At 36.0% G+C, this 14,941-nt stretch overlaps 1 protein-coding gene and 1 long non-coding RNA gene across 3 annotated transcripts in view; one reads left to right on the forward strand and one right to left on the reverse strand.

The window, feature by feature from the left end:
• The window catches only part of LOC116880910, a 140,998-nt gene that overhangs the window by 64,334 nt on the left and 61,723 nt on the right, over positions 1 to 14,941 (forward strand). The window lies entirely within an intron of this gene.
• Positions 1 to 14,941, reverse strand: part of SCN9A (sodium voltage-gated channel alpha subunit 9) — a 166,526-nt gene that overhangs the window by 8,228 nt on the left and 143,357 nt on the right. Inside the window, exons 21-25 of the mRNA XM_032880361.1 lie at positions 13,865 to 13,987; positions 9,281 to 9,562; positions 8,572 to 8,625; positions 7,521 to 7,658; positions 1,012 to 1,116 (exon numbers count right to left, since the gene is read on the reverse strand). Coding sequence (XP_032736252.1) covers positions 1,012 to 1,116; positions 7,521 to 7,658; positions 8,572 to 8,625; positions 9,281 to 9,562; positions 13,865 to 13,987 — 702 coding nt within the window. The remainder of the gene's footprint in view (positions 1 to 1,011; positions 1,117 to 7,520; positions 7,659 to 8,571; positions 8,626 to 9,280; positions 9,563 to 13,864; positions 13,988 to 14,941) is intronic.

The following is a 14,941-nucleotide window of genomic DNA, read 5'->3' on the forward strand; positions in this document are numbered from 1 at the left end:
TTAACCACACAGTAGAAAAAAAGTTTAGATTCATGATCAGTCCAACTGCTTCTTTTGCTGTTTGTCACAATCAAAAATCTGCAAGTTAGTTTGCCCTACTGCTAGGTGGCAATCATTACATCATAAAATCCTCAGTTTTTAAAAAATTTTTTAAAAGATTTTATTTATTTATTTGACAGAGAGAGAGATCACAAGTAGGAATAGAGGCAGGCAGAGAGAGAGGGGAAGCAGGCTTCCCGCCAAGCAGAGAGCTCAATGTGGGGCTCGATCCCAGGACCCTGAGAACATGACCCAAGCTGAGGGCAGAGGCTTAACCCAGTGAGCTACCCAGGTGCTCCCAAATCGTCATTTAGATAAATACATTTCAATCAAAAGTAAATTTTATTTGTATCTTCTACAGGCCATTGTACTCATAGTAAGCTGTGTAGCTAATAGAGAAGTAAAACCATATATAATTACTTTTCATTTTCACAGAAAAATTAAAAAGAATAAGATCTATGATAATGTTCAGGATACATATATTTAGTTTTATAAGGACTTTTGTTCAAATATTCACATTCATGTTTAAGAAGAAATTATACATTAAAGATGAATTAAAAATAATTTGAAAATTTATATGCCAAAGATATATATGTATACATATACAGTTGATCCTTGAACAACACAGGTTTGAACTGCATGGGTCCACTAAAACATGATTTTTTTTTAGATAAATACAGCATAGTACTAGAAATGTATTTCCTCTTCTTTATGATTCTCTTAACATTTTCTTTTCTCTAGCTTACCTTATATAAGAATATATGTATGTACATACATATGTATATAATATATAAACTATGTGTTCATCAACTGTTCAGTTTATCAGTAAGATTTCTGGTCAACAGTAGGCTATTAGTAGTTAAGATTTGGGGAAATCAAGAGTTAAGACACAGATTTTCAACTGTGTAGAGGGTTGCTGCCCCTACCCCCTGTGTTATTTAAGGACAGCTCGTTTTGTTTTGTTTTGCTTACCCCTGGCCGAGGTATTGGCTTTTGTGGTTTCTTAGAGCCCAGCTTTTTCATTGCATTATAATATTTCTTCTGTTCTTCTGTCATGAAGATGTCTTGACCCCCAAGGTAAAGAAATAAAAAATAAACCTGGTTAAAACCGTAATCATTATCTAGGTCCTTTTTGAGATCATTAAGACAGGTTAAAAATATGTAGATAGAAATAAAATGCATTTTATTACATGCCACATAGCTATAAATATGTCTTAAATAATTATTTATATATAGGCCCGTGACTCTCCATAAATAATGTGATGTGCATATATAAGATACATATATTGCCCTATAATAATTATTGCCTCAATTTTCTTTTGGTGAGGTAATCTGAATTATTTTAAACTATGTGCTGATATTTCATTTTATCTGTTACTAGTCTCATCAGGCATTGTATTGCTAGATAACCGATATATTAGGAAGGGTTATAAGAAATAAGAATACTGAATACTTTTTGGATGATTTGGCTAACATTTGGGACTCTAATGAATAGTAGGGGCCAAAACAATAGCAAAAGTAGTTTTATATTTATTTGTATTCATTTACAAATGTCATATTCCTTTAGCACAGAAAAAGAATAAAGAGTAGTGCCCTCTTATCCATGGTATCCCTTCCCATGGTTTCTGTTAACCAGAGTCAACTGTGATTTGGAAGCAGGTGACCCTCCTTCCTGCATACCATCAGAAGGTCAATAGTAGCCCAAGCTACATCACAAGGCCAATGTTATTCACCTCATGTCATCTCATCAGGTAGGCATTTTATCATCTCACATCATCACAGGAAGGGTAGGTACAGCACAATAAGATATTTTGAGGGAGGCCATATTCAAATAACTTGTATTATAGTAAATGTTCTATTATTAGTTATTTTTGTTAATCTTTGACTGTGCCTAATTTATTTATTTATTTTTAGAAAAGATTTTATTTATTTATTTGACAGACAGAGATCACAAGCAGGCAGAGAGGCAGGTAGAGAGAGAGAGGGGGAAGCAGGCTCCCCTGCTGAGCAGAGAGCCCGATGCGGGGCTCAATCCCAGGACCCTGGGATCATGACCCGAGCCAAAGGCAGAGGCTTTAACCCACTGAGCCACCCAGGCACCCCTGACTGTGCCTAATTTATAAATTAAACTTTACCACAGGTATGTATGTAGGAGCAGAAACATGTTTGCTTGTTTGTTTGTTTAAGGTTTGGTACTATCTGTAGTTTCAGGCATCCACTGGGGGTGTTGGAACACCCCCTGTAGATAAGGGGTGGAGGAGACTACAAGGAACATGTCCTACATATATCTGTGTGTGAGTTTCAAGAAACTGGTTAATTTTTTCATTCTAGTAAAGGAATTTCAACATAAACATTATGGGTGTCAACAGTATACACAATAGCATTCTACGTGTTGAGGAAATTACCAAAGATCTAGGATCCTTGACCGGAAGGACTTCTTAATTAAATAGACAACCCTAAGTTTCCACAGTAAAAATAACTAACATCTAAATGAAGTTTTTTGATCTTTTCAACACTGTAAGAGTCTAAATCTCACAAAGGATGCCTAGAAACTTTACCTGTTCTTTTAGGGTAAGCAAATTGTCTTAAAATTATCTAATTTTTACATATCCACATATTTTCTACATTGATGTGTAATATCAACTTTTTAGTTAGGGAATAAATTAGTATAATCCATGTAATTAGGAATTTATTTTGGGGAATTCATAGTTCTCAAATCCTTACTTAGTTTGTAGGGTCCTGGAGTTAAAAATGATCTGGTTATGGTTTCCCTTTAATTTTCCTGGATTAGGCAATATTCAGTTTTCTATTATATTGCATTTTTTATAAAAAAATTTATAAAATGGTAAATGGTAACCAGACTTCCCTTTCTTTCTTAATATGTTTTAATTTACTTTTATTCTAGTTGATATACAGTCTTTGGTATTTATCTTATATACTGATGCTAAGCATCAGGGAAAGCCTTCAGGCCAGTGTTAAGAGAGCTACTCATGGGTGAAGGCTGAGTACTCCAGCATGTCAGAACTTACCAGAAGAAGCCAGGAAAACACTGGGAAGACAACTATGAAATCGAGGTAAAAATCAAAGCAGCAAATTTTAACTTCTCTTAATGATACCTTAGTTGCCAAAATAATAAATGGTGGGATGAAACTAGGAGGAGATTACAGGATGCTCCAAGAGAGGCTTGTGTGGTTTGGATTAGTTTTACTGTAGATTGAGAGCTCTCATACAAAATGCATCCCTTTAAAAGCTAGATGAAAGATGCTCTATAAATCATGCTGGTCATTTTCAATATTACACACTACGTCAAGGCTGTGTTAAGAATTTGGTTCTGGTGTCAGATCATCTTTCTTCAAATCCTGTCTCTGTTGTCCTTGGGCAAGTTTCTTAATGTCTTTGAGGATAAGTCATGTTATCATTACAAGAGTAGCTATACCTTGATGGTTTGTTGGGAGGATCAACTGAGATAACACATTCAAAACACTCAGCAGAATGCCAGATACACAAGCCCTAAATAACTGTTAGTTGCTGTTACTGCCGTTGTTATTAATCTTCTTAACAAGGTTATAGTTACTGAAAGGGGGTACTTTACTTAGAATTTACCCAAATGCACCCAGGTCTATACTAGGTCTTTGTGTAAATATACTACATACTTATCACATACTTATCTCTTTTATAACTTGAGTCTATTAGTAATTTGTGTTCTAATTTTCTGAACTATGTTCTCTGATGAATTAAACCCTAAATAACATGAACTTATTAAATGAAGACATTACTTGTAAAATGATAGTTATTTGGAAAAACTAGTAAAGTGGGGTTGGTTATTATAAGAGGCATGGGTAGTTGGTAAAGTCATGAGCTGAGACCAAAGTCCCGAAGTCGAAAAGCCTTAAGCAGCAAAAATACACTAGGAAAAGAACATGGGCATTGAAGCCAAACAGACCTTTGGCTTATGACCTTCAGTGGGCCTGTCACATGATTTTAAACAAGCTACTTATCACTGCTAGACCAGTGTATACACTTTTGCGTAAAGATGCCACTTTTGTAAGCCTGTGATATGGATTAGATGAAATCATATATAATATACAAAGTATCTAGCAGAAAGACCCCTGTGCAGTAGTTTAATTAAGTCTTGGTCCTGTCTCTTAGTAGTAGGGTGGGAAGAAACCAGAAGCCATTCAGAAAAGGTCAGAAAATAAAAGGTATGCTTAAATTGAAAATGAAATACTGGAAGGAAGGTAGGGGATAGTGGTTGTTGTCAGTGCTTCTAAATTAGTAACTTTTGCCTGAGAGTAATGGTAGTAGTGTGTCAACCCACCCTATCTTCCTCCAGTGGCAATTCTTGTTGCAAGAATAATATTTAAAGCAAGGAGATTAAAGCAATTAAAGTTGTGGCTGTACTGTTCATGGTCACATGGCTTTATCTAGATATATGTCTAACTTATCCTATGCAGAGAATACTGAGGTTATCATATTTACATGCTTATATATCATATATACACATCTGTAATGACTAAAATTGAAAAAATAATTAAATTGAAAATTAGAGTATACTTTGTAAAATTATTTTCAAGATTAACTCTGAATTTTTAAAGATTCTTTTTTGAAAGGCATGAATGTATGATAACGTTAGCTAAGTGTAACTCTAAGATATTAAATGTAAGAATGGAAGATAGAATTTTAAAATATCTTTGAAAAAAAACCCTGTATTTGAAAATGTAAGCATAAATAACACTTAACATTTACTAAATTTTTCTTCGAATTGTGAATATCAATCACGTACAATGGTGACATTTCAGACATTTCACTGCATGTACCTCCATCTTTTCTGAGATGCTAAGTCAATATCTAAAATCACTCTTTGAATTCTACCCCTTATCTTTGAAAGATATCTTTATAGCCACAGTACATCAGTCAACTTTGACAGGAAAACTGAGACTTCTTAGATGCTTTATCTCTTACAAATTACAGACCATACTGTAGCTTCTTTTTTTTTTTTAATATTTTATTTATTTATTTGACAGAGAGAGATCACAAGTAGGCAGGCAGGCAGAGAGAGAGAGGGGAGGAAGAGGCTCCCTGCTGAGCAGAAAGCCCGATGTGGGACTCGATTCCAGGACCCTGAGATCATGACCTGAGCTGAAGGCAGAGGCTTAACCCACTGAGCCACCCAGGTGCCCCGTACTGTAGCTTCTACCCCCTACAATCTCTTCATTGAATATATGCCATATTCTCCATTGCTGATGACTAATTTGAAGACACAAGTGTGGTTGAGGTAGTGGGTAATGCAGAGTCTGACCTAGTCTTTGGTCTCTCTCCAATCATTCTATACATCATTACTGGATTAATTTTTTCTTTCTATTTACTTTTATTTTTATAATTTTTTTTATTATTATGTTCAATTAGCCAGCATATAGTACATCATTAGTTTTTGATGTAGTGTTAAGTGATTCATTAGTTGCATAAAACACCATTTTTTAAATCATAACCTAGTTTTCAGGGTCCCTGGAAGACAAGACTCCAGTTGGATCTGTGATAAAGCTACTTCCTTACTGTCAGATGACATGCAAGTAACACAACATCTCTGATAGTTGGGTGGGGGGCCTGAGGGGAGGATACAATGGCTTTTAGATTTGTTTTAAACCTGACTATGATTACGTATGTGGAGTACTTTACACAGAATCAGACGCATCATCAAATCTTAACAAACGCCAATGTCCTGATTATATGTGTTCCCTTACTCAAAATACCTCAATGACACACCAGCTCCTCCTGAAAAAGATCTAATATGGCTTTTCAGATCTGCTCTCAAGCAAGATCTCATCTTTTTCTACTTCTTTTCTCAAAACGCCATTGTTACTAGAGGGGAGAAGCATGGGGAGACTGGTCAAACAGGGCACGGGGATTAAGGAAGGTACTTGTGATGAGCAGTGGATGTTGGATAGAAGTGTTGGATCATGCTAATATTACACTGTATTTAACTAATTGGAATTTAAAGAAAAAGTTTTAAAAAACAAACAAACTCCATCTCAAAACTCCACTCAAACTGATGAAAGGCTATTCATCCTGGATTGTCTTTTTTGTCAGCCCTATGCACGTACTCACACATTCCTCTACCCTTCCTGTGGATTATTCACCCTTCTGCCTCTCAGTTGCTACAGACCTTCTTATTCGTCTTCCAAGGCTTACAATTGTCATATAAGTCATACGACTTCCTATGGCTGTTTTTTCTATTTGTATCTATTTTTTCCTCTGACCACACACTTATTTTTCTTGTTGTCACTGCTTTGTTAACTTCTCTTATTACACTTATCATTATTTCATATCGTAGTATTGGGGCACATAGCATAGTAGAGGACCTAAAAAATATATGCGGAATATGGAATCAACTGCTGACTCTGTCCAAAACTATCATTTACTTACTAGATGCATGATCTTCACTAAATCACTTAACCTCTCTGTGGCTGCCCACATTTATAAGACAAAGTCTATAATAATAATAATACATTTTATGGTGGATGTTTTAGGTTGAATTGTGTTGGATATCAAATTAAATATTTTAAGTCTCAACTGCTGGTACTTCAGAATTACCTTATTTGGAAATACAGTCATTGTAGATGTAATAAAATTAAGGTGAGGTCATACTACAGTAGGGTGTCCCCTTAATCCAATATGACCAGTGTTTTTTAAGAAAAGGAAAGAGACATAGAGAGGGAGCACACCAAGTGACCATGGAGGCAAAGACTGAAGATATACTCTGCAAGCCAAGCAACACTTGAGCGACAGGATGCTGCAAGATCCAAGGAAGGATCCTCCCCTAGAGGCTCTGAAGAGAGCATGGCCCTGCCAACACTTTCATTTGGAACTTGTAGCCTCCATAACTGAGAGAGAATAAATTTCTGTTGTTGGAAGCCACCAGTTTGTGGTAGTTGGTTACAGGAGCCCTACGAAATTAATACAGCTGATGTGAAGGGTAATGAAACAGAAATCTCAGGAGAGTATCCCACTTGCAACACTTCACAAATCCTAATTTCCATTACATGTATCATTTCTTCTGCTGTAATATATAAACTCCCTGAGTTCAGGAACCATATCCTGTGTTGTGCATCAAGGGCCACCCCACTAAATAACCCATGGAACAGTGGCTCAGAGAATGAATGAAATGTGTTTTGAATAAATCAATAATTAGTGCACTAATTTTTAATTATTCATTATTAGTCCTTTATAGGGAACACTGAAAAACAAACTGAATACTTGCCATATTGCATAAAAATAGTCATAACTTAGGAGATAATTACTTTCTATGCAGATATGAATGAGATTGAACCTATTTGTACTGTATTCTGGCCAATTACTGGAAAATTAAATGAAGTTCTAATGAAGCTAATTACTAATGGATATCAAATTAAATTTCATATTATGTTTTTAAGAAAATAATCATTCATATTTTCAGTGCATTATAAAAACCTTAAAATACTTATCTTTTTTTTCTGTTGGTTGAAATTATCTATTATGACACCAATGAATAAGTTCAAAGTGAAGAATGACCCAAAGATGATAAAGATGACAAAATAAATATACATGTAGAGGTTGTATTCATATATGGGCTGCTCGTCTACCTATAAAATTAACAAAAGTTAGCAGTATGTTGACAATAACATTAATCATTTTCTTTTTCACATGGTTTGATGAGTTAATCCAAATAGTTCTATCCTAGGTGAACATAGCTTTTCAGAAGCCATAGCATTTTAAGGATCAGCATGAACTTTCTTAAAAATTTATTCAACATTAAGTAAATATTTATTACATGCTTACTATGTACACGAATATAATCTTCAAATGACTACAAAGGGCTTAATCATACATAGTACTTGTTCTCAGATTGGTAGGACATAGTAACTAAGTGACCTAATGTATTCTATCTCCAGAAAAAAAGCTATAAAAGAGGTAATAACCATATTTATAGAAATTTTGCTAATTTTTTTTTTCATTTGATGATAGAAATGTCTTCAACAGATTTAACTTTCTTAGCATGGAGCTCATTTCACATAAACTCATCCACAGCATTTTAAATATAAAAACAATAAAACTGTGAATAAAATTTTTAAAACCCATGAATAACATCTGTTATTGAATTTTTATTTTGATAAACATATTTATTGAGGACTTATCATTCCCAGGCTGTATAAGGTCCTCTACTTACAATTTTTTTTTTTTTGGAACCTCAGAACAATGCCATGAAGTGGACATTGAGTTTTTTTGTTTTTTTTTTCAGTCCATAAACAGGCTGAGAGAGGAAAAGCGATTTGTTCAAAGTCAGTTGCAGAGCTTGTACGATACAAGAGCACCAGATTTTGAGCAAGCTCTGTCACCAAACGCTGCACGCATAACTGCTAGTCTTTTATTAGGTGCAAGTTCTTCATTTTGTGTGTACATACCAATGGATCCTTGGAACTACTATTTGAAAATGGCCCAACTAAACTAAGGTGCTTTAAAAATTGTAAGTTTAGTGTAATATTGACCAATACTTACATTAACATTATCAACAGCTGCATACATAATATCCATCCATCCCTTAAATGTTGCCTATAACAATAAAATCTGAATGTGAGGTTCACACTCTACAATAGCCATACATGAGTTTAATCCACTTATTGTTACATTTAGTGACACCAGATCACTGGGCTTTACTATATTTCAAAATATCAATTTAATATAACGTGCTCTATCAAGAACCAAAAGGAAATAGTCCTAAGTCACATTCTAAAACTCAGTCCTAGTTAATTATTTCCAGGTTGTTACAATGCCAGCAAAGTTTGCACATGAACTTTTATTTTTCCAGAGGAGGGGAATTTTATGAACAAGGTAGGAAAGATTATTTTTTTTCGTCCATTTCTAAAGGATCCTCTGTGATAGTAGGATGTTATTCTCATTCCCATGTAGTATAAAACTGTCAGTCCAAAAACTCTTTATTTTTGGAGGAACATTCATATGGTGCAAATGGTAAGGAGCCACATGACACTGAAACTCATTTATGAATTAATGACTCTCAAATGCAACAGAATCTTTGCTTCTTAACTCATGTTTTATAAGCATATGTTCTAAGAAAGACCAAGTCTTCCTTTTAAAGTCACAAAGTACCTTATCTTTAATTTCTAGGTATAGATTACTTGAAGAATGACTTCTATCCCTCACCTAGTGTCTACTGAAACATCAAGCATTTGTGACAGGGCTCACTTACAACTTGAAGTAGAGAGAGGTAACCAAGTCCAACATTATCAAAGTTCACCTTCAAGTTCTTCCATCGTACATTTTGACTAATATTCATCAGCGCGTAACAGTCAGAACGATTCTGAACAAGGTTTGTTGGAAAGCGCGACCCATCTGTGGTATTAACACACTCATAGAACTTCCCAGCAAACAAATTTACTCCCATGATGCTAAATATTAGCCAGAATATAAGACATACTAGTAGTACATTCATGATGGAAGGAATTGCACCTATGAGGGCATTCACGACCACCTAGTAGTCAAAAGAAAGAAAAGGATGATTAGGAGTAGGAAAGATGTTAAATGGTCAACATTAACGAAACACAATGCAGAATTAAATCAGAAAAGCCACCCATACATGTTTAAGACACCAAATCACCAACCAACATGTATTAATTGAATGTCTATGCTCAGTAGTATGCCAAGCAAGAGAGAATGAGACAGGAGCCCTGTGAACAAGTTTACTAAAATACATGATAAACGCACATTGAAACTATAGCCACAATGCAAAACAAAGTAACTAAAATTATACCACAGCTTAAATAAATGAAAAAATAAAAATAATAAACCAAAAACCTGATATATGTAAGGTGAAGTCGTAAATCTGCATACTCTAGGGGGAAAAAAAAGAAATTTCTAAGTATGAATGATAACAAATAAAATGTACATTTAAATGTACATTTAAAGGTTCATGGTCCTGGAATGATCAGTGTGAAAATTCTCCCATATATAGAAATGATTGGTATATATAGGCTGGAGTTGAAGTTAGGAGTTTTTTATTATATGAACCCTTTCTACTTAGTTGGTTCTGCTAATTGTGTGATATGTGAATTCAATTAAGACCTTGGGACCTCTGTTTCTTCATCAGCTAAATAAGAGCCACCTTTTCAAATTTATTATTCTAAGTCTAAATATACTTTATATATAAGTCCTTGGCTAAATATAGACAATGCTTGCCTCAGTTAAAATATAAATGAAGTAGTTTATCTTTAATAGTTCCTTTATTTCTGCTTGTTGGCATTTCCATTGTTACTAACAACCAGAGCCTCTTGCCACTCCAGTTCTCCTGCGTGCAGACTATCGTAGCATTTATCACTCTCCAGATTTTCCTAATTCCTTCACCTTTAAAAACCTACCTGTTTTTTCATACTTCAGCTCTAGTCAGAATTTGAGTCCAAATGTTTTAAAGTCTAATTTGTTAAATAAGAGCATTGTGTTTCCTCTCTTTTCCAAATGGTGAAACACTGAGCATCTCTGGCTACTTCTGAGATTGTCGAGAGCAGGAGTTGGCAAACACTTTCTTAAATATTTTTTAGGCTTGCAGGGTTATATGGTTTCTGTTGCAATTATCCAATTCTTTTCAATTCTTATTTTTTTTAAGATTTTATTTGTTTATTTGACAGAGAGAGAGATCACAAGCAGGCAAAGAGGCAGGCAGAGAGAGAGGAGGAAGCAGGCTTCCCACTGAGCAGAGAGCCCAATGCAGGGCTCGATCCCAGGACCCCGGGATCATGACCTGAGCCGAAGGCAGAGGCTTTAACCCACTGAGCCACCCAGGCGCCCCTTCAATTCTTATCCCCCCCACCTTTTTTAAGATTATTTATTTATTTATTTGTCAGAGAGAGAGAGAGAGAGAGACAGAACACACAAGCAGGCAGAGTGGCAGGCAGAGGTGGAGAGAGAAGCAGGCTCCCTACTGAGGAAGGAGCCCGATGATGGACTCAATCCCAGGACACTGGGATCATGACCTGAGCCGAAGGCAGCGGCTCAACCAACTGAGCCACCCAGCCATCCCTCTTATTCTTATATAAATTATAAACAAATGGATGTGGCTGAGAAGTAGTAAAACTTCGTTTAGAAAACAGACAACAGGCCTGTGGGCTTTAGTTTGTTGACTTCTGGCCTAGAGCAATAGTTATTACCCTGGGGTCTGTGGTCCTGTTGAGGTTCCACGTGAGCATGTAATTTTATGAAAAACATTATAGGTCTATTTTTTAATGAAGAGATGATTCATATTTTTATGAGATTCTGATAGCATACACGACACTAAAAGGGTTAGGAAGAACAGGAGTAGAGAATGAAGTTCAAAGTGGCCAACTCTTGTTCAAGCCTGTGCTTTCATCCTACTTCCTACTGCCCTCCCCACTGAGCTTCTCACCGAGGCACACTGATCTTCTAGTCATTGCTCAAATATGCCTTGCACACTCAATCCCGTGCTTCTCCCCCCAGGTAGCATCTCTGCCTGGAATGTCTACACGCCTGGGATTTGGGCCCACTCTTTCAGTCACGGCTCCAACGTCAACTCCTTGTGAGGCCTACCTAGACTTCCCCAGGCAGCCATTCCAGACTCCACATTTCTGTAGTGCTGCGTGCTTCCTACTTCAGAGCTGATGTCCTAGAATAACTACTGTTCCCCCCCACTGTCTCTCCACGATTTTTGTCCCTATTCCGTGTTGAGGGACTGGGTCTCTTCACCATGGTACTCTTCTTATAGCATAATAACTGACACATTGGTGTCTGAAATGTTTGCTGAAAGAATGTGAGCAACAGTGGGTCTCTGAGGGGGATAGGTCCACATTGGTCAGATAAGAAGTCATTTGAGAAAGTCAATAAGCTTAAGGGCCTCAAGACTCAAAGGAAACTAACTACAAAATGCCTCAACTTTTACTTATTCTTCAGAATCATCCTGCAGTGTGAAGGAACATATCTTTTTGCATGGTTAATAAATACTAAAGAGACACAGCTGGTCCTCCAAATACATTAAACCATTTTCCTGCATCCAGGTCAGCTCTATTATAGATAAAGAACAAAGAGCACAGAGGATAAAATAATGGGCTAGCTTAATTGCTAAGGGAAGTAGTTTTGTAGGGGAAAGTATATTCTTCATTCATGAAAATGCAGTATACTGATACTGAGTCCAGAAATTGGTTGTAAGTTCTAGACAGATTGTAACATTCCACCAGTGCTCAAAAAATGAAGTTAATGCCAATGGATTCCAATACCACCTTTCTGCATAATAACATAAATTGTAATTTTTCAATTCTTATATGACAAAAAGGGTTAATTTACGATTTTTTTTTGTATAATCATGATCTCTCATAGCCATTGTACACTGGATTTCTTAAGCTGTAGACAGTCACAGTTTAGCAGAGATAACACTGAAGATCTGCTAGACTAAAAGATACCCGATAGTTTCAGATTACCTAAGGTTTCAGATTTCCAAGCCCCATCCCAGAGTTTATGAGTCAGTGTGTCTGGAGCAGGACCTGGGCGTTTGGATTTCTAGTAAGTTCTCAGATGATGCTGATGGGTGGTCTGAGGATGGCACTTAGAGAAGCAGTGATATACACTAATCTGCATGTAAGTTATTCAGGGACTACCCGCAAAGAGGAAGTCAGAAAAACAAGTAAAAAACATTATAACAAGGATTTTGTATGTCTGAACAAAGAGGGAGATTGCTCACTTAAGCCCTATGGTGAAGAGACAAAGCAAATTTAAACTGAGTCTTATTGGCCGGGTAGGTATCTCTCTGCTCTGATGATGAGTCAGGGCTGCGACAGGGCTAGGAGAAGCATTCCCAGCCCAGAGAACAACAGAAGCATGAGAAAGCAAGTGTGAAGCTGGTAAAAAGGAAACTCGAGGAGAGCAGCAATAAAGGAGGATATGGACTAATTAGAGAGAACAAGGTTACTGTCCTCCATGTATTTTATGAAGTTGCTGGATTAATGCAGCTCTTAAAGCTAAGTTGCTACTAGTCATTATTTGTCTCACCTTGTTTGTGTCTACAAAATGACCTCTTTTCAGGCACCATGCAGCCTAGTACAAATTATGTAAATTCTCTGAGATTTAGTTTTGTCAAGTGTAATTTTGGGGGTAATTCTATTTTCGGTGAAACATTTATTTTAAGGATGAAATTTAAGGTGGTGGCTGATGCCACTTCACTTCCCTGTTTGTTGGTATGATCCCTACCTGTGGTAGCTCTTAAAAAAAAATTTTTTTTTAAGATTTTATTTATTTATTTGGCAGAGACAGAGAGTACGAGCAGGGGGAGCAGCAGGCAGAGGAAGAAGCAGACTCCCTGCTAAGCAGGGAGCTCGCTGTGGGGACTCAGTCCTAGGACCCTGGGATCATCACCTGAGCTGAAGGCAGACACTTAAGTGACAGAAGCACTCAGGTGCCCTATAAAATATGAGCATCGGATACAGGCAAGTCCTTGATAACTCGTATATGGGAGCTGTTATCAGAATGAGTGTCCCCTTCACATTCCTAGCACAGAGCAGATTTTCATTTAAAAAAGGATTAGTCACTTATTTGGATTATTGCCTAACAATATTATGTGAAGGAGGCTTTACTGTATTTGATTTACTCTTTGTTAAACTATATGCACTGAATACTATGTATATGCATATGCACACACACATATATAAGCAGTCCATCTATAGGTAGATATATGTACATATAAATATAAACAGTCCATAATTCCTACATACTTTTTTTTTATATTTTATACTCAATTTAGAAATTAAGGATATTAGAAAGTTTAGCATTTTCTTACCCTCATTCCTTCAAATCTAGATAAAGCTCTTAGAGGTCTTAAAGCTCTAAGCGTCCTAAGGGATTTGATGGGGCCAAGGTCTGAGTAGCCAAGAGTGCTTGCAACTAAAGTAACCAAAGAAACCTACAAAAAAAGAAAATTTTCATTAATTATTTCAATGTAATAGTAAAGCACAAAGAGGAGAAGTCAATTTCAAAGATCACTAAGAGCAGATCAACAAGAATAGTATTTTATATATCGAGCTGTCTAGTCATTGCCTAAAAATAGATAAGATGAATGAATGCTTTTCTAAGGAAATAGCTTTAAAGGAAGGCTAATGAAAATAAAAAGAAATAGAAAGAAAGTAGGTTATTTCTTATATCTGAATAAAAATCACATAAACTTTTCATAATTTCTGTCATCAATGATTATGTACTTGCTTATTAATTCTGAACCTATGCTGGATATATTTAATCAGATATGCTCTTCATTTAATTTGAGCAACTTATGTTACCCACCTATGCTGTACATTTAATTAGAGCAACTATAGAAATTTCAATTATAATAAAACCTAGGGCATAACAAAGTGTGTGATTCTGAAGTTAAGTCATAAGAGTGTGGCTCTGACTCAATCAGATCTAAGTCCTAGTATAAACAGTATTCAAAAGCATTTTGAAGACTCATGATTTTCAGATGGAGCTAATTCCCCATAAGATTGTTCTGCCTTGCAGTTTCTCAGAACTGGCACCAAAGATTTACCTAGTAATAGTGGGAGAAATCTCAATTGTACTGAAGAGAGCACAAGAGTATGTGATCTCCTTGGCTTTACAATAAACCAAGGCATACAGAACTTCATCATGTTAGACCTGCCACAATGACCATAACCAGTACCCAACAGAAATTTGTGTTCTTATAAACTATCTTTGAAGAAAGAACATGGACAGAAATAAAATCAATACACATTCTGGTAAGAGTGTAACGAGCTCCTCAATGACCTTACATCTTGATCTGAAAACACATTCAGTCTCTGAGTAGGTTCCACTTAAAATATTCATTTGTTTTTACACTGTGTGGCAGGAAGCAATGTCTAAAAACAAT

This window comes from Lontra canadensis, unplaced genomic scaffold (assembly GCF_010015895.1).
Source record: "Lontra canadensis isolate GAN:19392208 unplaced genomic scaffold, GSC_riverotter_1.0 scaffold69, whole genome shotgun sequence".
Classification (NCBI taxonomy): domain Eukaryota; kingdom Metazoa; phylum Chordata; class Mammalia; order Carnivora; family Mustelidae; genus Lontra; species Lontra canadensis.